This window comes from Aulonocara stuartgranti (genome assembly GCF_965226115.1).
Source record: "Aulonocara stuartgranti genome assembly, chromosome: 11".
Classification (NCBI taxonomy): domain Eukaryota; kingdom Metazoa; phylum Chordata; class Actinopteri; order Cichliformes; family Cichlidae; genus Aulonocara; species Aulonocara stuartgranti.
In genome coordinates this window covers 10,056,057-10,083,961 of record NC_138947.1, presented here as the reverse complement: position 1 = coordinate 10,083,961, position 27,905 = coordinate 10,056,057, and the positions used below count along the sequence as shown (strand labels likewise).

Below are 27,905 nucleotides of genomic sequence, written 5' to 3'. Positions count from 1 at the left end.
TTTTTTGTAGAAGCAATTTTCCTTACTATTGTACAGATTATATGAAGATATGTTTTCCATTATATGTTTTCTATAAAAAATAACCTCCCCAAAAACTGTAAACACTGTTGCTGATGGCTCTGTGTATAAATAATCAAATCAGCCAACATGCTCAAACATTAGCCCCAGAGTTGTGTTTTGTGTCTGGGCTAAGCCTGCAAGCTGTGCATTTCCTTCTTGGCTTCTTGGTTTGTGCTTTGATAAAAAGGATTGAGGGGTTAAATGTTTGTCCAGCTGAAACAACACAGTAAAACTCCTTCTCTGTGTCTCTGTAGCCCAGTCGTCAGAGCTCGGGACCTAAAAATAGCCATGCTGGCTCCACGCCCCTGGCTGGGGGACAGGTCAAATTATGAAGGAAGATGAAAAATTTAAAGGCACAGGCTGCTTGGCCACAAACCCAGCCCTGCATCAGTGGTCAGCTAAAACATGTGACTTGGCTTTTATGGGCTACAGTGGGAATATATAGATCTTTGTCTTGTAATATTAATGAAAAACATCCAAGTATATATAGCAGCTTAGTGCTTGAATTTAGAATTTAGGTTCTATTGATTGTAAATGGGGAGTGTAGTGTTTTGTTTGTTCTTAAATCCTCCATTAAACAGTATCAAGAGTGTTTCAAGGGAATGGGATTTGCAATCCTGGAAAAGTGCTCTTGACACAGTTTGAGAGGTTTATGTAATTACGATCATGCTGTTATGGCATCTTACAGTTGGCTTCCTTGGTTAGCTGAAAGCATGCTTCCTGAGTAGCATCACTGCCCTGAATACACACTGAACCCCACACATATACCGAGCTAATGCAGTGAGGTAACACTCCACATGTTAAATCATCTTAAATGAACACTCTTCTGTTCGTTTAAGATGTCTCGCTCGTCTTAACACGTCCTGTTGCGTTTTTGTCACACATGCAGATTACGCCCGAGAGCACCGGTGTTTGGTTGCATTTGTCGAAATACCCCATCGCAAAAAATTGTTAATACACCATTTCACTGGTTTTGTGATTCATAATAACAGGCAATCAGTTGCTTTGCAAAACGCCTGCTATCAAGTGCACATGTAAAGTTTCTTTCCCTCTCGCGGGTACATCAGAACAAAAATGCATCATTCCATCCATATACCTGAGAGGACAAAATGAAGACATAAATAGAGTGAGTGTGTGAGAGAGAGAGAGACAGGTTCAACAAATCAGAAAAGAGAGAATAGAGGATTCAAGCCTCCATCTGCAGAGAGGGAGTCAGGAGACATGCCTTCTGGCAGGAGCTGAAGAAGACAGCTGTGTTTGGTGTGGTATTTTTAAACGCATCAATGCTGCTCCAATCCCTGCGCCTCGCCTGACCTATTTTTAGCCAGGGCTGGCCATTGTTCTATTTCTGTCACCTGTGGGCCACGCAGTTGTTGATTCACATGCAAATGAAGCTTGCTCCCTCCCCAGCTTGCATTACTGCCTCTGCGCGGTGCTCAGTACACACTACACGGCTTTCCTAGCAACTCAGCTTTACATTTTTTCTCAGTCTCTGATCAGACACTTTGCTGAAGAGAGAGGAAGAAAAAAATCACAGAGAGTGAGAGAGAGAGAGAGAGAGAGAGAGAGAGAGGCAAATAGGAAAAGAAGCTGGATTCTTCTCCAAACACTGTGTTAGTGTTTGGAACAGACTAAAGCAGGGCACCCGGGAGAGTACCAGCCCTGCAGAGAGAGTGTATGCTGCTTGTGTTATTGCGCTTCAGTGAGAGTAGTTTCTCAGAGGAGGAGACAGAGGAAGGGAGAGAGTTGCCTGTTGTCGTGGTCTCTCCCCTGGAGTGGCTGAGGGTTGGCTCTTGGTGTCAGGAAACACAAGGCTTGCAATGAGACTTGAGTGCTGAGTGGAGTATGCTGCAGACGATTTACGAGGGCGAGTCAAGTTTCTCCATAACAGAAGGGCGCGTTGGACACCAGCAGTTCCCCAACCCGAGCAAGATGCACAACGTGAACAACTCAGGTGATCACACAGCCTGGTGTTTCCACTCCCCTTGAGGAATGCCTTATCCTTTTTTGTCCACCTTCTTTGCATCCCAATCTCTGTCTCCCCTCTGTCTTTAAATCTCTTCCTACTTCCCTGCTGTCTTACATCCACTGTGCCTCTCGTGCACACATTCGCTCTGTCCTTCTCTCTCACTCTCCCGTACTCTCAACTCTTTGCGCTCGCCCGATCTCTCTCTTTCTGTGCGAAAAGAGAACTCAAAGCTTCTCAGCACAGCAGCGTGGTACGACCAGGCACTTCTTCCTGAATCGAGGTATTTAAGCTTGCGATAACATGCGCCGCTTTAAATATTGTGCTTCTCTATTTAGACGCAGAGGACGCTTTGAGTTAAAAAGTGCTCTGCTAAAATGAGAGAATGTGTGTTAACGCTGTTCCCATGCTCTGCTTGTCTGAAACGAGTCAGTGTGAACATGACAGGGATGCTGTGTTTTTCAAGCTTCCATGTCAGCATGCACTTTTCAGGGAACAGGAAGAACTGTGATAGAAATACTGAGGGGACATGTGAAAGGTTTCTCTCTCGACTGTTTCTATTTCTGACCTGAGAATTGAATTGAGTACATGACATCAGTATGAGTAAGCTCTATTCTCTGTATTGTCGAAAGATGAGTCACACCGTATTTGCATTGGGTTTTTGTTTTTTTTTTCCCTCAAAGCGGCTATTGATAAAATTCAAAACATGTTTGGAGAAATTAGTTTAGAGTTAAAAAAACTCCATTCTTGTTTGGATCGCTGGGAAGCATGAGTAATGGCAAAGTCATACCATTGCTTAATTTAATGTGCTATGACCACTAAGTTGTTACTACTTCTGAAATAAGCCCACAATGTGAGGAACAGGATGTTGAATAATTTTAGTTTCATGTACAGTAAGATTTTTTTAAGCATATCCAACAGAAAAAAAAAAAACCACCACCAAAAACCCAGAGTGAAATGTACATTTTAAAAATACCAAAAAGATTCAGGCAAGCAAACTGAAAACACGAAGAGGCAGTGGGGTAAACGTGAAAAGATTTAAAAATAAGTCCCGGGGATGACACAGAGATGACACATTCCACGTCTGTCAATAGAGCAGGTTATTTGACTATCAGGCTACAGGAGCAGAGCTTTCTTCCTTTGACTTTAGCGGCTTACGAGCCAAACAACAGCTATACAGAGCGCCTGAAATCAGGCTCCTTGCTTATTCTGTGGGTCAGCTATTCTTAGGTGAGTTATTTTCAGCTTATGGCATTAGCCTGCTAAGATTAGGCGTCTGTGCGTTATCATTCCATCTCAGCAAGGTCCTGATATAACTATGGTTTGGAACAGATATTTATAGAGGATTCTGTCATTTGTCTGTTTAATTTTTTCTTTCCACTTTACAGCAAATCAGTCCACAGTGAGTAACATTATTTGTCTAAGGAAGCTGCTCAGAGGTGTCTTTCCGTGAGTTTACTGCGTGTTGTGAAAGAGTTGTAGACATAGCAGGTACAGTGCCTTTAGACACGGGGAGAGCTCAATCATTGGCTGTTATATTTTCATGACACTCTATCTGTGCGGATTCTTGTTGATGATGACGCGGTCCTTGCACTGACTGAATAGGTTTGTTGTGAACTGTTTTCTAAAGAAAACTGCTTGACCTTTTATATGATACTGTACTTGTCTGCTGTTTCAAGCGGATCGGCAAAGAAGGAGGGCTCCGTTGCATTTTTGTTTTGCACAGTGACAGCACCATCAAAGTTGTGATTAAAACAGTCTTCAGATGGGCTCTTGACAAACAGGGAAAAAAAGTAATTAGTTTTCCCTGCATGTAAAATATTAATGGGGACCTTTCAGACAATAACAGTGGCCTACATTTCAAGTCCCCTTGTCCATATCCTTGATCTATTCATCTGTGTTTGAAGTGCTTACTGCAAAAGAGATGGTTCAAAATAATACAAAGAATTTTATTTTGTTTCACTGCATGAAAATGACTCATTATGAGAATGAACTGATTCTGCTTCTGAAATGTTGTAGAAGTGTTATAACAGTTTGATCATCAAAAATTAGAAATACAAGATGCATATTTCTCACTGTTTATCTCGATATTCATGTTGTTTATGCTAATGGATGGTTAGAGGGTTTGCGGTTGTGCAGCGAGCTAAGGTAATTGACTCTTGCTGATTGATTTATTTGGAATTTAAGTGACTCTAGGATCAGCTGGCCGTGTTACAGAAGGACTTCCCAGTTGTTACTTGTCCTTTGCTGGGCTTTCTACATTGTGCCTGGATAACAGTTTCATATATATGTTGTTTTATAAGACGATTAGCTATGACGGTAGGACGGGAGACAACTGGACTCCTGGCTCCTCTCAGTGAGAGGCCTGTGGTGGCTCAGCTCAGTTCTCTTTGTTAGTAGATAGCCTGCAGACCGCAGCTCTGGCTCAGCTGCAAGGACGAGCCTGAGTCTTAAAAATAAAGACCTGTTTCCTGGTTTAGACATGCCAGCTGCTCAAAATAACAAGGCACTTAATGAGAGATCCAGCACCACATTGCAGTCCCAAGCATCAGCTTATTTTTGCCCTCAAACATCTTCTGTATCTGGTTCTATTTATACTGTCAGACAGGGAATTTAGATCAGCAACCCTCTCTGTTTCACACGAAACGTTCACAACATGCGCGGTTAAAGTGCAGTTCATAGTGTTTCGTTATTTTGATGCTCAAATGGGCAAATAACTAATAAAATGCAAATTATACATAACGGTCTAGGAGCAGTATCAGCAAAGTGAAGATGGTATCCTTCTTGTTGTGCACACTCCTGTGGTTCAGTGGAAAAACACAACTACAGCTGCACTTGTAGTGATGTTTTTGGCCTTGTACGGGTTTTAATTTCATCAAACAAAAAAAGCAGTTATTGGGAAAACTGGTGGAAGTCGAGTTACATAACAGCAACAACCTCTAATGCTGCATTTATATGAATTTCATACTTTTTGTTTGCTGAAATGTTTTTACGCTAATTTATTGATCTTAACTTTTAGAATCAAAGTGCTAATATTTACAGAATATTAGCACTTGGTTATTTCATTACAGAATTGTAATGAAATAACTGAATGTGTTCTGAATAGACTCCATAGTACATGTTGCACGAGTGCTATTGTTATTTAAACACATCTCTGAAACTAGACTAAGCCCCAGATAAGCCCTAAATAAGCATTTATGTTAATACTTGTTAACTGGTTTACCAACAGACATTTTTGAACAGAAGTGAGTGAACAGAAGCTTTATGTGCCTTTTTTCTTCAGTCTCACACAGTGGCACCAGAATATACCCCCAGGTGCAAACAGCTGGTTAAGAATACCTGCAGTATTTATAGTCAGAAGACACCGTTTACCATATTAATAACTCCATCCTCATTTTAATAGTCAGTTTAGAAGCTCTCAAAAAATGCTAAAGCATTATTTTAGCCTGGAAGTCAAACAAAGCCTGCGTTATTGATTTATTGTGTTAATATTTTGCAGTGTGCATCTTCATATGTCTTTTGGTATCCTCATGTGTAATAGTAGTGTCACTGGTGATGTGTCTCTCTACGATGGGAAGTCTGCTAATGTGGCCTGAGGCAAAAAAAGATAACCATCCAACATCTCAAATTAAGGCCGTGATTGTCACCCTAACCGCCACCAAGGCTAATGAGAGGCAGATCGGTTATAGAAATAAACACTTTGGGGACACTGGCGGTGCGACGCTGCACTGGGAGTGTGGTCACAGGCCATGAGTCACCCAATCCCCCCTTGGCAGGCCCTCCACAGGGAGGAATTTGGGCACGGGGCAGGGTGCTTGTTGCTCCCTTGTGCTAAAAACAAATTTGGGACCTGTCATTCATAAATCTCATGTTTACCACCGCCTAGAGACACTTCTGTGCGCTTTGTACCAATCAAGACTCATCAAAATTATCCATGATCTCCAGTCAGACCACTGAACCAGAAGTGGAAGGCTCTTCCTTGTGAGTGATCATTTAGAAAAAGGACCTGAAAGTTACATAAATGTGACACTGCTCTTTTATTTTTGCCCATGTTAAATTGAGCAGGCGGCCTCACAACTGTGACAGCCTCTCGCACATTGTCTATATTAAGACCCTGCTCAGAAAAGCACTTATATTTAGACCTAGTTACTGGTGGTTCCGTATTTTTTTGATACAGAAACAGCACATTTCGGTTTGGGTAGTTTCGAGGTGCATTTTATTTAAATGCATCTATATAACTGTAAATTTACAATAGCGGAGATGATATCCAGGACTGTTCACGGACGATAATATTGATGATGAGAATTGTTAGTTGCAAATTGTACTTTAAAAAGGTAGATGCTTCAGTGTGGTTGGAACAGTGCCACCCTTGCTTTAGGGCTTTACTTTTTTCCTTTAACATTGTCTTTCCATTCAGCTTTATTCTTGCCAACAGAAACCAGACAAGAATAGAACAGGCACATGAGGCTGTTAAGGTTTCCTCAAGGGCCATCGCATACAGTCCTGGTTATCAAAGGTGGCTTAAGCTTTCATGGTCCTCCTCCTCTCTCCTTCCTTCCTCCCTCCCTCCCCCTTCCCATCATGTTAAACCACTGTATGAGATTTTGTGATGGAGGCTCAGCTTGACGTGCAGATCAAAGTGGAGGTCCTTAATGCCAGTCGCAGTAAGAGTACGGAATGAAATATGAGATTAATTAGGTATCACAGTAGTGAATTCTCTCAGGCAGCAGGTGTTTTTTGTTGCTATATTTAGGTCCATTATGAAAAAGTAGCACTAATGTTGTCTGACTCTCCGAACCCTTCGACGGTTCACAGGGTCACGGCTGCTCCTGGAACAGCGTCCGCTACAAAAGAGTCCTTTGTAAAGTGCTTGCAAGCCATGATTAATATTCCCTGTCAGACGGGAAGGGTTTGTTCTACAGGTGCCTGTTCTCCGCGCCTGCCGAGCTGTTGCCCTCTTCTGTCTTTTGATTGGAGCTGTTTTTAGAACACAGAGAGGAAATATACAGCACGGGAGTCCCCTCAAGCTGCCTTCACTTTTTTGAAAATGTTTTAAGACAACTTATCACCTAACCAACGATTCTCTCCCAAATATGCGTGTGTGTATTTGTGTGTGTGAGAGTGTTTGTGTTGGTGGGTTTTGTAATGCTTTCTCTCTGTCTCTCGCTCTCTCTCTCTCTAGTGGGGACTCCTTTCTTATATAAGAGGCAAAAAGCTGATATAATAGTCAACATGTCACATTGCCAATGTAGGCAGAAGATGACATGCAGTGAGACTCGATCACTGCAGAATGGGGAGACATAATTACGTCGCCAGCGTTGCCATGGCAGCGGCAAGTTACGGTGGTGGATACTAGGGTGTGGGGTTTGTCACAGACCAGGATTGCGCCACTTGCTTTTATGTTTCTATTTATAATCATCACCGCCGCATACACATGGAATGGTGGCAATGAAAAACAGGCTACACGGCAAAACAAATGGACGCCAGTGAGCTTCACAGCATCAGTGAACGGGGTGGGGGTGGAGGGTGGGGGTTTCTGCTTCCTAACTGTTGGCTACTGGCTCTTTTTTTTAGCAGGTTTAAACCTTTTTTTTGTGGCATTTTAGTGTAAAAAGTATTATTGCGTAACAGAACCCAACGAAAGATTATTATTATATGAAGTGTCAGTTTTCGCTCAGCTTTCAAAGAACAGGTGGTGTGGTATTTGTTCTCTCAGATGTGACCCTCGAGAAGATTAAGGCAATGAATGCACTCAATAACTCTCCCCTCCAGCTCCACTGGAATTTTAAGTAGCTTTGAATATTTCTCTGGTTTAAAAATGGAAGCGGCATTATACAGTCTGGACAATGCGTATCTTCCCTTGAATGTCACACCATGATCAGCATGACTAACATGTCTACTTTTCTAGCGATTGGACATTTTTATTTTATTCACTGGCCAAATGTACACACGAATACCTTTTATAATACCTAAAGCTGGTTCAGAGATGTGATTCTTCAGAAAAAAAATGTTACTTAAACTGGATAGAGTAGTGTGGATTAAAGCAAAGGCAAAGCAATAAGGAAAATATTGTACAATCACTAAACATCCTCTATGGAGAAGAGAGATGAAGTAGCCCTGTCTCCTATGTTCTTAACCAGCAATCGATTTTCTCTGTGGAACAGGCTATATATAGAGCTTGGAGACCAAAGGGATGCCCTCTCACTTTGTATCTGGCAATTACTTATAATAGAGGCAGCTCTTACCAATGCGCACATTGCAGCATCTGCACTCGAGAACAGAAAAAGAGAGATCACAGAAGCATGGATCTGCAAACTTACAGATTCCCAATCTACTTCACCTTAAATTATTTATGTTAAAAAGGGATATCTGCCTGACAGAATCCCTTTATTTATTTATCAACTGGGAAGACAGGGCTTATATAAATACTCTACATAACTACTTAAATATTTTGTTCCAAATGTCCATATGCAGCTACTCCCAGTAGACTCTGCGCTGACGGATGTGATCCCGTGTTTGTTTATAGAAACTATTATAATTGCAGGTTTCTGAGGATCATGGGATAGAATTTGCTTTTCCTTTCCGAACCTTGTCTTTCTCTCCTCTTTAGTCTTCACTTTGCTTCTGTCATCTGTAACTTTTAAGATTCCTTATAGATTGCACAAAGCCTCCTCTGATTCCGACTTGAGTTGTTGAGGGTACAATTAGGACTGACAAATCTCTTTTTGCTCTGCCGTTTCTGTGCCACAGTGGATATTAAACCAGACGTGCCATTGGCTGTGGAGCCCTTGTCTCCTTTGGACCTCCGCACAGATCTGAGGATGCTGGGGCCAGGCTCGGACCCAGGACTGTGGGAGAGGCAGCTGCAGCAGGAGCTGCTCCTCATTCAGAAACAGCAGCAAATCCAGAAGCAGCTGCTAATCAGCGAGTTCCAGAAGCAGCATGAAAAGTTGACCCGTCAGCACCAGGCTCAGCTCCAGGAGCACCTCAAGGTTAGAACAGTTGTACGGAGACACAGCACAACACAGCACAGCACAGCACAACACAACACAACACAAAACAACACAAAACAGCATGACATATAGCAGATCACTAGAAAACTGTATAACTAAGGAAAACATCAAAAAAAGTGCAAAAAAGGGGAAACAACTCAGCGCAGCAGGGCAAAGTGTTGAGCAATACATTAGCTCAGCATGACTTTAGTTTTTTACCGTCAAACACAAAGTTAGCCATCACTGCAAAATAGAAAGTGCAAAATTTAGCCAAAGCCAATGTGATTTATTTTTAAAAAGTGCTGTGTTCATGCTGATGTGATGCCTACATGCTTCCCAGCTTCAGCAGGAGCTCCAGGCCATGAAACAACAGCAGGAACTTGCAGAGAAGGAGCGCCGTTTGGAGCAGCAGCAGCAGAGCCAGCAGGAGAAGGAGCAGGAGAAGCATCGACGAGAACACCACATTTCCAGCCTGAGCCTCAGGGGCAAGGAACGCTCCAGAGAGAGTAAGAGCTCGACACCGTCACCGCTACCAATAGTTTTTTAATATATTTTTTAAAGGACACAGATGAAAGCAAGCATGGGGCCACATGTTTTAACCCATCAATCCTTTTTTTAACACATCACATTAGCTGAACGGCTGAAGCACAATATGCATACAACAGCTGGATAGGAAAGCTTCACTACAGTAAAGCTTGATGTTACACTCGTTAAAATATTCCCTTTGGACCAAGAACCTCTTCTGTCACCACTATTATAAAACTTTTATAAATGTGGAAAGCATCACCTTTGTAGGCATCATGAACCTAAATATTTATTGTAATAAACACTTTCACAAAATCTTTTCCAATATCTGCTGTTATAACTAATAGATGTACTATACAAAACAATAAAGATAAGTTAATATAAACACATTTTACCTCTTAATCTTAGTCAGGCAGATGCTTTGGATATTTCTGTGCTTAGGTTGGTGATAATCAGTTCTCAGTCATATTAGATGCGATACAAAAGATAAATAAATACAAAATCATGGAAAGTATAATTTTCAGACTGCACAGGTGAGCGTGACTAGAGGAGAAATTGCCCTCTGGCTATTGCTTTTCTCAGTATTTGCTCAAACTGTTGGATGACGTCTGGCAACAAGGTAAACCACGCAGCTCAAATGTGCTTTAAACATCAGATAAAACGAAACAATAAAACAATAAAGCAATGATGGCAGCGATACTTAACCAGCGAATGACATAAAGTTGGCAGGTGACATTTAAGTTTAGTGTTTAGGGGAAAATGTCTTTGAACAGCACAATGAAAATCGAGCCGGATATAGTATTTCATTTCTGTTTTTACCTTATACCTAATAATAGATGAGATTTATGACTTTGTCAGGGCAAAGTTGAAACTGTACCCTGCAACTGTAACCACCTGATTTGAAAGAACATCTCTGTGCAGGATCACTCTAGCAGGACTAATATAGTGCTCTTAGACCACTAGGGGGAGATCTTCCTACATAATTTTGTTGGAGAGTCTAGTAAATATATTCTAAAAGGATTATAGAGAAGAGGGCAGATCTGAATCTCAGTTTTATGGTGAATGTGATATAGAAACAGATATCTGAAAGCAACAAGCATGGAATTATATGTTGTTAATCATAGCCCTAGGTTAACCCCAATCCCCTCCGTTCCGTGTGTTGGTCTCACAGGTGCAGTGGCTAGTACGGAAGTGAAGCAGAAACTCCAAGAGTTTCTGTTGAGCAAATCAGCTAAAGACTCTGCTAGCAATGGAGCTAATCATTCTTTCATTCAGCACCCAAAACTCTGGTATACGTAAGTGCTTTCCACTGATTTAGAGCCCGATAAAATGCCATGTTTGGGTCACACAGAAACATATATTACAGCTATTTGATTTATTCTTGTATTAACAGGTCCTCTCACCACACATCACTGGACCAAAGCTCTCCACCTCTGGGCGGCACATCGCCCACTTGCCAGTATACTCTGCCGTCGCCCGTAGAGAGCAAGGACGACTTCCCCTTGAGGAAGACAGGTTTGCTAATTTGCAAATGCAGACACCACTGAAATAAAAATGCAAATACATATGAATACTGTACATACATAAATATACAGCCATCTAATTTAACTATTTCAGTGTGCTTTCTTCTGCTAGTCATTTTATTACTTTCTAAAGATTAGGCTCATTGCGCCCACCCCCGTGTTTCCTCCAGGGCTCAACGCAAAACATGCGAAAGTTAACTTGTTTTTTTCTTTTTTTGTCTTCTTGATTCTTTTTTTGGATCATTTTAAAACATGATCGACAGACACGGGCACTGCAATTTTCACATGTTTTTCTTTCACAAGCATAGATCTGCTGTTTTTTTGTGCTAATATTAGCTTGCCAATATTAGCTTAACAAGGCCCACATTTTTCCCTATGTTATAATAATAAACCCAGTTCAAAGGCCTCTCTGAAGCTGATTAGCGGTAAATGAAAGAATTATGGCAGAATAATTTCTCCTGACTTACGGGCTTTAAAAACTATTTTAAAAAACACAGGTTGTCACTAAAAAGCAGCTCAGGTTTGTTGGTTTAAAGTTTGAGGAGTTCCTGCAGCTCTTGGTTTGCAAAAGCATAAAAGCTTGCCAGGTTAAAAGCTTCATAATTTGGCAATGAGGTTATCAAATTATATTGTCTTCTTTTCCCTTCTGTGTCTCTTTTAATTACACTGGAAAACAGTTCTACTTGTTGAGTTATTTAACTACAGGCCTGTCGTGTTGTGCGTGTACACAATTTGGAGATCAGGAAGAAGAATTATACCTTATAAAATAAAGCCAGTTCATGTCAAGAGCAAATATTAGAAAGGTAAATGAAAGCTGTGTGAAATTTTATTTATATTGCATCTTGATCTCTGATGTGCGTTACCGTTTTGTGAAGTGGAGGAGGAATATCTCCTCTAAATATCTATTTATACTTTTGAGACGTACCTTTAGACAAAGACACGATGTAAGGGGTGCAACAAGTGGAAAATCATTTATCTAACACAACAGAGAGACTGTTTATGGCATTGTTTGCATTTCAGTGCAAGTACAGAAAGGCCCATTTAAACAAATAAAAGGGGGAAGGATAACAGTTCGTTCTCCCCGCTTCTCAGACACATTCGTGCATCCATTTATGGCTCAGTCGCTTGCACTGATAAATCTACTTCTAACCCTCTAACCCTTTGGATTCCTGGATCTATATGTGGTCATTTCCTGCTCAGGCCTTCCTCCCCCACTTCCTGCCTGTCTTCATTAAAGCCCTCTGAGAGCTTGGCACGCGAGGGGGATGCACAAAGGTAGTGTTGTTCCCCGAACCACCGGCTGTCACTGATAGCTGATTGGCAGGTGTTGCCGTCTTAGAACTGGCACTGGCAGGATGAACCTCGACAGGACTGTTTGTTTAAGCAAAGATAGCTCTCTCAAAACAAAGTGGAGAAGACTCGAGTGCGCCGCGTTAGACTCCCCGCTGCTTCAGTCGGCCGGGCGGCTCAGCATCCTCTTTTACTCTTTGACTCTGAGGTTAACGATGAGGTTTGCGATGCATGTGCAGCGTTTATTTCACAAGCTCATAACTTGGTGATCAGTAGCTGTCTTTTCTCATATTCAAGTAAGCTTTTTGCATTTAATTCCTCACCCTTAAAAAAGGGAACCAAGTGCTTACCCTAAACAAATGTTGTGTTTTTTAGGAAAACCTTGAAACTAACTGAAATTTAGTAAATGAGTAACAGTGAACGAGTGCAAACCTGTTAGATTATTAGTCTCTAATTATGACCTCTGCTATTAGGTGCCCTGATAATAGTTGGTAAATCTTGCCTAAAAGTAAACAATAGTGTTAGTGTCATTGTCGCTATTTTACTCACTCAAGTAGTTTAAAGAATTTTACATGATTAACTTGTTTACTCGGTATATATCCTCTTTGTTTCAATTCCTGGTACTGCAACAGGCCGAGGGCACGCGATAGTCTGTGGCAAGAATAGTTGCAGCTTAGCAGTAAGAAGTGCAACACCCTCCCTAGTCTTGACCCAGTTACTAAATGTGTGCATTCAGCAGGTGCAGGAAAGATTTTCAAAAATAATCCTGCAAAGGTAAAACTGTAAAAAGCCCAAAGTAAAACAAAGTGAGGTTTGTGTGGAGCCTGTGTGCTAAGAATATAATCGGATTTTTGTATCTGAAAGATTTATTAAAAGAAATTAAGGTGCTGATCCTAAAAGATTGAACGTCTAAGGTGAAAAGGAATGCACCTTTGGCTAAAAAAAATGTTTCTGAAATAATGAGCACTATTATTTTTTTTTTCTGTTCAGCATTAATTAAAACAAGGATGCCCAAAACAATGCATAGCTGGCCTCCTTATGTAGAGAACACACACCTTAGCTTTCCACTCAGCCATCTGTCCAGGTCCAATCTCTAATGGGTACAAGTGCTCACAGTGACAGCAGAGCTAAAGTTCTGATTAAGTGGCGATAACGTAAGGAGATTGATTTACGACCGCACAGTAATGTTGTCATTAACTGAGACGTCGGAACAGAAGTGACCCAGGTGCTCAGAGTTTATGCTTTTCCGCCGCCATCATTACCTCCTGTTGCACTGCGTATCCGGGCTTTTTTTTTCCATAGAGACCAGTGAGAAAGTGTTTGTTCACAAGCTGCTGTCTGGCGTTCCCGTGGCGACCAATTGGGATGCGTAGCTTGGTGGCAGCAGCGTGTAAAAATAGAAAGCAATCAAGGCAGCAGGGCGTGAAGCAAATTCATAAGACTCCCAACAGCGTTTTCTCTCCATTTATCTCTCCTGCCTCCTTTCTTCCTCCCTCGCTCTCTTTCATTCTACCTCACACCCACAGGATTAGAGGTCTGTGCCACGTATTAGGGAAGAGGGTTTTGCTGCTTTTGACAAAAGCCAGAAATAGCAGCATTTGGCCCACTCTCCTAGCTTTGCCCCCATCGCTTCTCCCTCTCCTCCTCCCCGCAGTGTTCCCTATGTAAAGTATATCTGTATATTGTACATGTCGGAAGGCCTGTTTAATTATTGATCCGCTAAATAATTGAAACAGGTTGGCTATTGTGTAACAGAGGGTTTACATAACTTTAGCACAGCTTTGTGCTCTGGCTTTCAGTCAAAAAATCAGCTTATCCATTCTGCTTATTTATTTATGTGTGAAGGTAGCTGCAGTTTTTCATTCCTAAAAGGTTGACGGGAAGTCTTTGCAAGACATAACTAACAGAGTCACGGTTCAGTGGTCGTAAAAGTGTTGCATCCATATAAGCGATGGTTACATGATTCAAAATGAATTCTTTTCTATGATTCATCCTCTGGTCCTTGTTTATCTCTTTCTTCGTCAAATGCGTCAAAGATATAGTTCTTCCAACAACCTTAATGATCATGTCATCAGTACTTATTTAAAGGGTCTATTTGTTTTTTGCTTCCCATTCTTAACATTTACCTCCAGTCTGTTTATCTATAGGCATTGATTTGCATGGCAAAAATTTATTCTCAGTTGCCAATTTTTGTCAAAAATTTGTAGAAAAAGTCATCTCGGGTATCTTACAAAAGTTTGGTGATTATATTGAAGCATTATTAGAATAGCAGTCTTGGACCAGACCATTCCTGCTGAGTAAATTTGACCCACTTAAAAAGTGTTCAAATAAAATAAAATGAGCCAAAACGTCAACATTTGATCAACATATTTAATCCATAATAAAGAAAAATGGGAAAGTCTGAAAGCATTGTCTGTCATGAAGGATACTGGTGGTCAGCGCCGAGGGGGAAGTGCATTAATAATAAGTCTGGATCACTTGAGGCCAGGCTGTGTGTGAGTGAGGCTTTTTGGTAATGTGCTCTGATTGTGTATTTGGGTATCTCTGGTTCGCATTAGGAAGAGGAGAGTGTGGGGAGAGCCTCAAACATCTGCCATGTTTTTGTGTTAGTTTAACTGTTGCTACTGTATCAGACTGTGGTCACCAGGGCGGCAGGTAGCGGACTATTTCACTTAGAGCCTGTGTGTTGCTCAACCTAATTTAGTCCAGATGAGGTGGAAATGGGCCCAATCCTGACTCATTTAATTTATCTGAAACCTGCTTGGAAATTCTACGAAACTGAAGTTGTAACATGTCAGGGCATGACAACAATGCTTTTTTTTGGACATATTTATTTTTTGTTTTATGTTAGTCTTGTTATTTATTCTTTCATTGATACATTCCCTTACTGAGGCTGTATAAACACATCCTGTTTGAATACACTCACATGATAGCATAACTTATCTCCATACGATCCAGACTTACTGAAAAATGTCTTTTATTTTTAGCCTCCGAGCCCAACCTAAAGGTACGATCCAGACTGAAGCAGAAGGTGGCGGAGAGGAGAAGCAGCCCCATGCTAAAGAGGAGAGATGGAAACATCATGACTCCTTACAAAAAGAGGGCTTTGGAGCTAATGGGTGTGTAACATAACCGACTACGTGTTGAATTCCTTTTTTTCTGTTACGTGTGCAGACAATCTTCAATAGCTTATTATCACTTCTTAAAATATTATCTAAAAGCAACACAAGCATATGTTGTAGTATTATAATTACATGATGGCTATTGCACTTTGATGTAAAAAAATACCATTGTAATCAGGCAGCTGTGACCATACACATTAAGCTGTCGTGAGGCTTACAGCTGTTTTGCTAAGCCTCAGTGCATGTGTGTTGTGTGCAGAGTGTGAGCACGCATACTGCGTCTAACTCCTTGATGTTTTGTAGATTCTACGCCCACTAACAGTGCCCCTGGCTCTGGCCCCAGCTCTCCCATAGGGGCTTCAAGTGCCTTGGGGGCTGAAAATGGACCCTCCTCTCTGCCTACTACCACAAAAACGGAGGTATGTTTATAAATCATATGCACTGCAACTGTTGTGCCAAAAAAATAAAGCAGCAGGGTCTAAATTCTTAAGCGTTTCTGCAGGCATATCATTTGAATAGCAAAAAATAATCATTTAAAGTCAGGGCACTAAACGGCTCTCTGCCCTTCTGCTTGCAGCTATAAAAACAGCCAGTTGTCCCTCCGTCTGTTACACTTCAGTGAAAATGGCTCCCTACACTGACATTAAATGGGCACAGCTCGACCCACATGCTGATTGCCCATGTTTTCTTTTATAAAGATGGCACTATGTAGGAAAATAAATTTAGCCCGTCTTAAAATGCTAAGCGTAAAAGCAGCTAAGTGTACATCTTTTTTCTATCAAACATTTTTTTTTCTTTCCAGATGTACTTTAGAATTCGTTTTATGCTTTGCAAAGTAAGAAAATCTGTAGTTTGATTGCAAGGCTGCTGTTGGCTTGTCGTTGTGTTCCTGTCACCGGCCTGGCTGCATTCCTATACTGATTTGTTCTGAGGCGTTTCCCAATAGATTCATGGCTGAGTTACTGACCAGAGCTCCCCTCAGATTGAGTTCACAAAGCAGGCCATTATAAAGTGTGGCAGATATGACACATCTCTGAACAATCTTAACAGAGCAGCTGTGTTTTGCTTAACCATCACTGTTTACTCTCCCTGGGACCTCCAGTGACACAGAGAAGGGAGAGACGCCCTGACATCGGGCTGAAGGTTGGGGCTTAGGGAGACAGTCAAACTGTGGATTTTAATTGATATCCCAGGCACTGGTAGCCAAAGACACCCAGATGCTAACAACATAAACACACAGGACTGCTATTGTATCGGCCCTAGCCGGGGCTCTCATGCGAGACACCGGTGGACTGCGGGGCTGCTCATGGACCTCATGCCTGTTGCAAAAGCAAGGCGTGTTTGTGCACCGTTACATTAGGTATCCTTTTTCAGAGGGAACAGGTCCCTTGGGTCAAATACGGGCCGGATATCCACATACAGGTCACTGAGTACTGGTAGGGGTTGGAAGGATAAACATGGCTGTTCCAAAACCACATGCTGGTCCACTGCTCAGCTGGGTACAGGAAGTATGCCCCATTGCTGATGTTCTCAGAGAGAGTAGCTTGAGGGTGGGGACTGGGGAGTAGGAACAGGCAGAGGGCTGGCTAGGGACTGAGGAGCTGAGGATAAAACGGTAGATTTAGAGGTTTGCATTGCTTTATAATAGCATACCATCTTCAGTGGTGCCATTATTTTCCTAAACGCCAAACATTAAAACTCATACCTCTTTGTTTGCAGTGAGGAGGGCTGTTATTTATCATAGGTCATTATGGTCATGGCTGTGCTCATGTTGGCTTGTGAAACTGTGCTCAGCTGGATTCCTAAATCTGCAACCTCCTGTTAAATTTTGTCTCTTTCTCTCTTTTGCTTTATTCCACATGTTTGATGTAGAGATGGCCTTCCCAGCCAAGACTGTTCCGACCAGAGGGCTCTGTCCCCATGCTGAGCTTATACACATCTCCCTCTTTACCCAACATCTCCTTGGGGCTTTCTACTGCATCCTCGCCAATTAGTGTGAGTACCACTTTTGCACACTTACTCGTACAAGAAATCTTTCTGCATACACCAGTGTAGCCATTTAGTCAGCGTCAACGTTTCAACTCGCTCTGTAGGTTGTAAAACCTGCCATCAGTGACTGTCTGGGTGCACAGGTCACTGACCTGCGGCCCCAAATGATTTTATCGACCTTAGATAAACATTGTTCTGGGTCAGGCGTGCTCTTATCCTCCCCTGTTACCTCATTTATCACAGCTTTTAAAAAAGTCCAAGTCCACTCAAGTGCAGCTCCTGATAGCACAACACGTGATATATCATCTTTTAGTTCTCTGGCACATTCCACAGCGGTCTGTGCATCAGCTTCTTCTAACCATCAATGGTCCGATTTCACCCTTAGCTTTACTCATATATGCAACAAGAGCAATTTTCATTCATAAAAAAAAGCTATTATTGAAGTAGACGTGTTAAAGAAATGGTCTTAATAATAACATATACTTCATTGATCCCCGTGGGGAAATTACTCTCTCTGCATTTGACCCATTCACTCAGTGAAGCAGTGGGCAGCCAATAAGCAGGCGCACCAGGGAGCAGTGTGTAGGGACGGTACCTTGCTCAGAGGTACCTCAGGGGAGCCGTTCAGTGGATTAGAACCCCCAACCTTTCGATCGTGACGGCGGCCACTCTACCTACTGAGCTATCCCTGCCACTAACTCACAGTTTTAGAGATTCACTTCTGTTTCCCTAAGATTTACAACTTTTTATCTTTACTCTTCTATCAGGCTGCTATGGGGTTGAAAGACAGATCAACAGAAATCAAGCACGGGCTGCCTGGGCACCTGCTGGGCCCTGTGCCCCTTCAGACAGGCCTGGAGTCTAAGGTGAGCCCCAGCCACCAGGCTCTCCTCCAACACCTCCTCCAGAAGGAGCAAATGAGGCAGCAGAAGATACTCTCCTCTGGTAAGATTGTGCCAAGTATATTATTTTACACATTGTACAACTTTATTACGTCATTTATATGTCATGAATTTGGGAGAAACTTAATAAGAGATTTTGTTTTTCTTTTGACAAGGCCAAGGCTCCATGTCATCACACTCTCAGTCCCCCCTGGCCATGAAGGATCGTCCCTCCAGCACTCGGCCAAAACTACCAAAACACCGGCCCTTGAACAGAACCCAGTCAGCACCGCTGCCTCAGAACACACTGGCTCAACTTGTCATCCAGCAGCAACACCAGCACTTCCTGGAGAAACAGAAACAATACCAGCAGCAGGTCCATATAAATAAGGTACAGTGCTAGTCATCAATATTAATGCGCACGGAAGGATTTTGACTTTCAAATATCTTTTCACAGCATTTTGTATTCCTGTTTGGGCCTCACAGGGTCTTGTTTTACTGCAGGGAGTCTGATTTAATCATTTTGAGCACACAAATGCTCCTCTATTTTTAGCCTTTTGTAAAAGCATCCGTGGCCGCTCAAGTTTACTGACCTGGGCCGTTGCCTGTTCTTCCCTGAAGTCCTTGTGTTATTTCTGCAAGGCCAGGACCTTTTGCCTGACTTCAAATGGGGAAGAAATCCTTCCCCTGCACTAATTTTGTTATCATAACTTAAGGCATCAGTGCTGTTCACATGCTAACTCTGTGAAATTCAATTCATCTTAGATCAAATGAAGAAAAAAAGTGCCCAGAATGCATTTTGTTCCTTTGTGGCAATATTTGTGTTTCTGCGAGCTGGCCGAGGCGACCTCCCAATACACTGAGTCTAATTATGCTGCTGAGGGACGTGTGCGAGGTGGCAGACACTGTGAAAGGCTGCATTGTGTGAGCTCTCATACTGATGTGTCCCAACACTCAGCCCTGCTAGAGCCATGGGAACCATAGAACAGCTTAAACCTTGAAATAATAAAAAGCACAAAGCTCCACAAGCTGGATTTTGGTGGTGCAGTACAGACGCACAACTTTAACAGTTTTTGTAACAAAACATGTGCCTGAAAGCCAAAAATTTGTTTTAAAATCATATTATCATCTTATTAAGTATTCTGTGAATCTGATTCTATTGGGAGGTTTGGAAGAATAGGGACATATTGTGTAGCAAAACGTGAACAGGTTTGGCTCTGATCACTCAGGCCAATGAGATCGCAAATAAAGCCTCTTTAAGTGGAGGTTATAAATGGCCTCTAATCAGGGATGAGCCCTCAGTGTTTATTGAGAGGGATCTCTGAAACATTGCCCTAATTAATTTCCTAGCAGAGGCTTGTCTACAGCTGCTTTGAAACATCCTTTAGTGCCAGCAACAGTAGGGGGCACTAATGGAAATTTAGAAGCGCTTAGGGATCTTAGGAAGGGGCATGAACTCTGATTACTAGTGCCAAGCTAAGGAGGCTAATTCCTGTAGCTGAAAGGGTATTTATATACGGATTCTGTAGGCTGTAATGTTATTTGTTACCAGCCATTTAGAGGGAAACACTTTCCTGTCTGTTTCTGGAGCCCCCCTGTGGTCAAATAATCATATTATGGCACTGTTAGCTGCCATTGAGCAAAGCCCCAAGACACAAGTATGGAGAATTGTAGCTGTGATTGGTGAAAGAACATTTGTAATGGGAGTATGAAAAAGAAGAAGAAGTGCTATGCTAAATAAATAATCCAGGTTGAGAGTGTAATATGATGTGCTCACAGATGCCAGTAGAGAGGATGCTGCAGGGAGAATGTTGTCTTATGTTTTCTCTTCTCCCTGCAGCAGAACTGTGCAGAATATAAACTATTTTTTAAAGACTAAAACATGATTTGCAGTTGGCAAGACCTTTTTACGTGTTAGGCTTTATATTATAATGCAACTAAGTGACACTAATCCCCTTTAATGGTCCAGTCACTGCTACAGAATATTTATTTATGCACATAAAAGGCAGGAATAATGGCTAATCTACCCGCAACCCTCCTAAATGCATCAGTCAGAAACATTTCATTCATAGCTGGCCTTACATTAAACAGATATTGGTGTTTGATTGCGCTTGTCAAAAGAAATACAGAATTTAGTTTTCTATTATTCCAAATAATGTACATGTCAGGGTCCTTTCCAGCTCTAAAGTGTTTCTTTTTTGATCCAGTGTAAGAAAAACATATTTTTGTTGCAATACATGATGTAGAACCATGAAATACTTGAAAGACATTGTGTGTTTTATTTTAGTTTTTGTAGTTTTAAAATGGGGAATGACGTAGTTACAGGGACTGTGAAGTGTTTGCTTTATTTGATTACCAAATAATGACTGAGGTTTTTTTTTTTTTTTTGCATGTCTTATTATTATTATGACTATAAATAGACTTATGAGGACAATACCTTTGTTTTTAAAAGCTGCAATTCTGGTTATAAAGCCAGAAACCTCAAGTTCGAGTTATTTTTGCTTTTCTCTCATTGAAGATTGATTTTTGGCGACCGTTGACTGTGGGATAGCACCGTTAATATTAAGGCAATATGTTTTGCAGCTGTTGTCCAAGTCCATTGAGCAGTTACGTCAGCCCAGCGCACACCTGCAGGAATCAGAGGAAGAGCAGGAGGAGCAGCACAGAGAGGAAGTAGAGGGCATGCAGGAGGACAGGCTGCCCCCTGGAGGTGTTATCCGGAAGCACACGCTCAGCAGTAGCAGCAGCGGCTCGAGCAGCGAGCTCCCAGACACTCACTACGGGGTCATCAAGGTCAAAGAGGAGCCAGCTGATAGTGAGGATGAGGCTCTGACCAATCAGAGCTTAGAGTCAGAGCAGAGCACCTATCTCCACCAGGTCAAAGGGAGACTGGTGATAAGAGCCATGATCTGAGAGGGGAAGAGGATGAGATCACACACTTGCAACATTCGCAAATAAAGAAGTCTTTAAAAAGATGCACATCTGCAGACAACACATGCACACATACATACGCACACACACGCACGTGCACACAGCAGCTATTGCACAGTAGGCCAGCTCTCCTTGTCATGACATATGACCCCTTTTCACTCAGCTGCAGCCTCACTCGTCCTACACTCTTAAAACTCTCCATTTGTGATTTTTTTGTGCAGTGATCTCTGTAAAATATGTACGTTTCACTTGTGTAAATATGAAAAAAAAAAAAAAATTTAGACCGTTGTTTTTAAGAGCTGCTTTGGTCTTTTTGAGTCTGCTCAGCCGGCAAAACGTTGTGTGTACATATCCTGTGGATTCGGCATCAAAATGATTTCTAGAGGGAAGTTTGAGCAGGTGTACAGCTTTAAAGAGCCACCTTTTGTTCCCATTGTGTATTTTTTTGTTGTTTTTCTTTTGTTGTTTTTTGGATAAAATATTTGAATTCTCTGCTATCCACTCCATCATTGTGTAAGTCAGTAAGTCCTCACAGTACATACCGCATTGTTCTCGAAAATCTGTGATGATGTTCCATGTTAAATGGTCTCAGACCTGAAATAATAAACATCTGTCTTAGAAAGAATGTACACTTAAATCCTAAGGAGGACGCTCCCTTGGGTTGGCTTTTGTGCTGGGAGTGATATTGCCACTGCTCACATTGCAATTTGAAGGATAAAGCACTGTAGCCCTTATTGGGTGTGCAGACACATCCCGAGTCTCCATGTCTCTTACTCTCTTAGCAGTACCAGAGCCGGGGTTCTGTGTTAAGCTGAGCTCTCCTCCCTCCGTCTCTCCTCTGGGTCCAAATCAAAGCTCGGCCCAGTTCCTGCCCAGCTTTCAGCAGAGGAGTCAGACAGAGAGAACGAGAGAGAGAGAGAGGGCCGGGCAGGAAATGCCTTCTAGAAGCCAGGAGTTGGAGTGATTCATGTGTGCAGGAATGTTGAGAGAGGAGGACCTAGGGTTGGAGGAGTCCAAGGGGCCAGGCTTAAGAATTGATTTACTGTCAAAGCGAATTACAAAGTGAGTGGGGATATGGTTAAGGGAGTCCTTTTTAAAGGGAATCGCTTCCTCTGTATTCCCCTGTGGCATGCTTACCTCAACATGCAGGTTTGATGTTACTTCAATAAAAAAAAAAAATCTAATAAAAAAAAAACAAAACAAAAAAACTGGACGGGACCTCGCTTCTCCGTTATTTTTTGTGAACCCGTTTCCCCCGAAGTGCCCATTGCGACATGTATAGTCTGTCTTAAGGTGATCAATCAGTTGTATTGCATAGCTGTGAACCTTCCTGTTTCATTTATGCTGTCGGCTAAATGTTTTAAAAAAACAAAACAAAAACAAAAAACCATGAATAAAAACTAAAAGAGGTAGTGTAAGGTTCTGTGTTTGGATTCATGTGAAATCAAAACTGTCTGTCTTATACTGTACATTCAGATTGTCCAGTTTTAATGTTTTTAGTGTAAGTAAACACAATCAGAACAATGTGAGTCTTGTTCTCTTGCTCCTTTGATTTGGTTGTAATGAGAACTCCTTTGCTGCCAGTGTGTGGAGGTGGGGAGGTGCAGGGGTCCTGTGGTCTGTTCATAGCAGTTTGCATTTCTTCTCTTTGTTGCCTTGCGTGATAAACCTTTCTTTTTTTTAAAAAAAAATAAAGTTAATTTACCTCTGACTTTTTTTGTATTTTTTCTGATGAAAAGTGAAAGTAGAAAACATCATAAAAAAAGCCCCCAAAGCATATCCACAAACACTTAAGGTTTTTAATCATTTTGAAATTAACATCACAAACAGGTTTCCTAAATCATTAGCCAAGCTTGCTTTTCCCACACTACGGTCGTATTGCCCAGCCTTATATTGCAAGGAGATCTACTTTTTAAAGGGAGCTTAAGGGACTTTCAAAACATTTCTTTGATGTGAGCAAGCGAGGCTTCTTGTTGCGGTATTAGAACAGTCAAGATAAGGTGAGCTCAGAGCAGGTGATATATGACTTGCGTGAATACTTTTCAAACCAAGCTTAAGCAATTTCACAGCAGGCTTAGTTCATGGGCCTGACCTGATATGCTATACACGCAATGATGAGACCAGAAAACTTCAGTCACAGTCTAATGTTGCTCTCTGCAAAAATGCTACTCTGGGAACTTTCAAGTGACAGAAGCAGGAAGGCCTGTTTTTGGCGGTTTCATCTAAATAACAGATTTAAGAAAATGAATGATATAAAACAACAAATTTTACCCAACCTTTTCTTCTTCTTTTTTTTTAAATGAAACTTTCATAAGAGCTCCTGGAGCATTTTCACAAAGGTGTAGAGTTACTTCAAATTAGGAAGCATTTGAGTTAAATTAGACACTGACTCTTTCTTAAGTAGATTCCATCTGTCTTGGGCTTCAGGCTCTCGTGATTTTAAATGAGCTGTTACAAAGGGAGAAAAAATAACGAAGCCCAAATCCATCTGCGCTGCCCCTCCCCAGCTGCAGACAGGGCCAGTTGTAAAAGCAAACAAGCATTTTTAAAGGTGTAAGGAAGTAAGAACGACAAAACTCTACCTATTTTCTCTAAATGGAATAAACTCTAAGTTAGCCCTGTATTTTATCACCAACTGTGCTATTTCAGAAAAAAATATTTGGATTGAGTGTGCACATACATATAAGAATGTGCGATAGTGGTGGTAATGATGACTTTGTGGAGTCATAAATTTTAAGGCAGAAAAGCAACAGAAAAACACATTCTTAGCTCCCCAAAATCAGCCAAATCATGAAATACTGTTCAGAGGCACTTGAGTAAAAATGGCAGAGACTAAAAAGCACTCCAAACACTCAACTGCTGAGAACCCTCAAAAACCAGGGTTTATATACAAGGACTGCAAGCCATAACTGGAACGACATTAATCAGAGGGGTTTTTTTGCGCAGAAGTTTCCTTATTGAGAAAATAAACATGTCTCCTTACAAGTAAAACATATTGAAGTTAAAATGATTTCTGATTAACACCAAGAATACAAAGTGGACGCAACTAATGAATGAAATGAAAGACTAGAAGAAAACCAAAAAACTCAGACCCATAAATAGAATTTGGATGGGTTAACCTGTGAAACTGTAAAACTCTGACTCATAGCTGAGAGAGCTACTGAACACATCAAGGCTGTCAGATAGATAGATAGACAGACAGACAGACAGACAGACAGACAGAGCTGGTATAATTGTGGTTTGATGTTTGACTGGCACAGTAGGGTTTTCAGTTAGAGGAGCCCATTTCAGAAGCCTGCTTTCTCCATTCCAGAAGGAGTTTTCATGTGCATTTGGGATCATTGTCCTGTTGGAATACCCAATCATCTAGCTGTTAAGTTGAACAAATTTTGTTGACTTTCAAGTTAAAAGACATTTTAGAACCTTTAGCACCACCTATTAAAAGATTTAAGTGAGTGTTTGTGTATATTTGAGCCAAATTTTGGTTTGATTGAAGAAAATCCATTCTTTGCACCCAGTTCTTGTTTTTTAAAGTCATTAAAGATGTATGGAGTACAACCATTCCACCCTTAAATGTGCAATGCTATAATCTGACATATTTGATGTCTACTACTTTAACAGTGCAGAATTTGGATCTTAATAGCAGCAGAGATGTCGTGTTGAGCACTTCACAGTCTGCTTGGGGAAAAAAAGTGGTAAGCACCACAGGACAAAATGTCTACAACTTACGAATGACAAATCTTTGATATTTTCTGATTCATCTCTTAGTCTTCTGATTCATCACTTGCATAATGACCCTGATGTTCATCAAAAACCTGCCTTATCCAGAAAATAACCAGATATTTCTTATTGGTAACCATGTGTTCCCTCGCAGTGTCTCTGTACCTGCAGAGAACATTTATTGGGCATCTCTGGAATTTAAACTGTCTCCTGATTTTTTGAGGTGAGACTTTCAGACCTAATGACGTGGTGCAAAATGTAATGTTTTCATCATGTAAACCAGAAAGGTCAGTGTGTGAAATAAAACGACAGAGAGAGGCTGTGAAATAAGGGCACCTATAGCTGATATGTAACAGAGAGTGGGGAGATTTGACTTCTATGACATTCCAGGAGCATTATAAAAAGGGTTATGAATATATAAGAATACTCCACAGTAATCAAAACTCACATAACAACCAGTGTTGCCCATAAACATGGCTATACTTCAGGATGTAAGTAATCTTGTTGAGGTGCTCAAAGTGATATTCACAGAGATGGACTTGCTAATCAGGAGTCAGCTTGAGGTTGAAAAACATATAATGGAATTATAAAGAATATAATGAACCCACTGAATGTCTGCTTTAGCAGTACTGATGATGAAAAACATAAAGTAAAAATAACTGTCAGTATTTCAGGAGCCTGTTGAGAAATGACATGGCATCCCACTCATGCTCTCAAGTAACTGCTTTGTACTGCTGAAGATACAGTCAGATTTTCCTGCATTAAAGATTCAGGTTACCTCACATGCAAAGACTAATGACAAGAACTTTTAGAGGAAAACACTAATGGTAATAGAGTTAAACTGCTTCAGTAGTGACCCTAAATTCACCTGCCAGCCCTGGTCATTCTGACCCAGCAAAACCCAAAGTTTCCCAGTTAACACAGAACAGCTGTGGAAAACTTTTTGTGGCTTCATTCAATCAGGATTGAACAGATCCCGTGCATGGCTTTGCTCGGCTAGAGTAAGAAAGAGAAACATGCATTTGTGTTTTCTCCAGCCAGTCTTTCTAGACCCCTTTCATCAGGTCACAAATCTTAAAATGAAGTGCTTCAACAATCTGGGTCCACAGCAGGGTTTTTGTGAAAATCCAGTGATGTTGCTTGAAGGTAAAAGGAATTAAAACAGGCTGATTTTGACCAAAAATTGTACTTTTTTTTAATTCAATGAATAATTTTACTCTTAGTTGAAGTATGTAGGGATCAGCTAACTCACACTGACGCATACTTGGCATCATTATATGTGCCTTTAGGCTCCTTTGAGAGTCAAATGTCAGAGAACACACATCATTTATTTCTTTATGTATTTGTATCCTGTAATAAGACATTTAATAGGCTAGTTTCCCCCCATGTGTGGATTCATGTAGACGTGGCTACACTATTTAAAATACAACAAAACTGCAATGAAGGACTTGTTTGATGCTAACAAATTTATTCAGTTTAAACTGTGACCATTTTGCTTATGTTAGAGTTTGACATGACATTTGCCTCCTAAGTTGAGACAAATGAGGAAGTCATTTGTGGGACAAACTTGTAATTCTTTAAGCCTTGCCCACCAAAGTTGAGGATGAAAGGGAGCTAAAACAACACAAAGAGGGAAATTTCCAGCTTTCCTTTGTGCCTGTCAAGATTTGTGCAAGTCTGCCATGCAGTAGTGGTGTTTTCCTTTCCATGTGCTGCTAACCATGTTCGAGGTGTAGGGCAGCGCAGGTTGGCAGCAAATGAAGGGGCTGTTAAGTGCGCTGGTGTGAAAAACAAAGGACACAAAAAGTAAGATGTCAGATTTGTGCCCAGTACACTCTTTTACTGTTGGATCATCTGTGGTTTGTAATGTCTGTGAGGCCTTCATTTCTTTCTCTGGTGGCATGTACGCTGTCATTTAGTGTTCAGTTTAACATTAAACTGCAGTTCAGTGGAAAATAAAGCTTCATTTGTTCATTCTATCTTGATAAAATTGTGAGTTTTCCCATTAAATAAAAGTTTTCCAAAAACATCCCACAGAATTTCTTCTCCTGCCCACTGAGTTAAAGCACTGACGTCCCAACGCAGATAGCATTTATATTACTGCTATTTGCTGTGACTGGTGTCATCCATACTGTTATCATAGCCTTTCAAGGATTAATATCCTTTTCAAGTTTAATGAGATAAGAGACCTGAGGGAGTTTTCCCCCTGCTATGTTCAAAGACCATCCAGCTTTAGTAACTGCTTTATCTCAGCCACTGATTGACCTTTCTGATAGGTGATACTGAGGAACCACAGTGGCCAAAGGAAGTGGCCTCTCCACTTAGGGGATGGGGGGGGGGACTGGCAAATCTGGGCTCTCCTGTCTTTTAGAATCCCATCAGTGGGGCTCGGTGTCCCCGGGATGCCGACTCTTCTCTTTGATTTCAGCGACCAGGCACTTTTACGTGCCTTCCTCCCTCACATTGTAGAATCCAGAGACTGTAAAGCAAGCCTGCCGTTCTCCAGCTAGTTGGATGGGACGTGTTTGTAAGCGTTGCCTGAATGCACCGCCAGGCAAAATGACACCCCGAGGGCTTGTAAACTTGAGATTTCTTCTCTAAGCGTATGCCAAGAGACCCCTTTCAGTTTCAGCCCAGACCTTCTAATATATTGCTGTTTGTGGCTTGTGACCATGAAGCAATGGGATTTTCCTTATGATCCATACAGTATGGCAAGGACATATATTAACTAGAGACACAATCAGGAAAAAAATAATAATGAGCTGGGTGAAACATAACATGAAACATCAGACTTCAAAAAAAGCTCTTGATTCATAAAAATGTTAACTTCTAAATAACAATTATAGAATTAATAAATAAATCATTCAGCAAATGAAGGGCATTACCAATCCTGTGGTTCATTTCTA

The 27,905-nt window shown here is 41.3% G+C and overlaps 1 protein-coding gene across 1 annotated transcript; it reads left to right on the top strand.

Annotated features, from left to right (window-relative positions):
• The first annotated feature begins 1,467 nt into the window (after positions 1–1,467).
• hdac9b (histone deacetylase 9b) lies at positions 1,468–22,990 on the top strand. The gene is made up of 11 exons (XM_082551579.1): positions 1,468–2,014; positions 8,777–9,018; positions 9,359–9,524; positions 10,715–10,838; positions 10,937–11,058; positions 15,344–15,475; positions 15,782–15,897; positions 17,351–17,473; positions 18,235–18,412; positions 18,525–18,739; positions 20,932–22,990. Exons 1-11 carry the CDS (start codon positions 1,906–1,908, stop codon positions 21,259–21,261), a joined length of 1,857 nt encoding a protein of 618 aa, XP_082407705.1. The 5' UTR covers positions 1,468–1,905; the 3' UTR covers positions 21,262–22,990.
• The last annotated feature ends 4,915 nt before the right edge of the window (positions 22,991–27,905 follow it).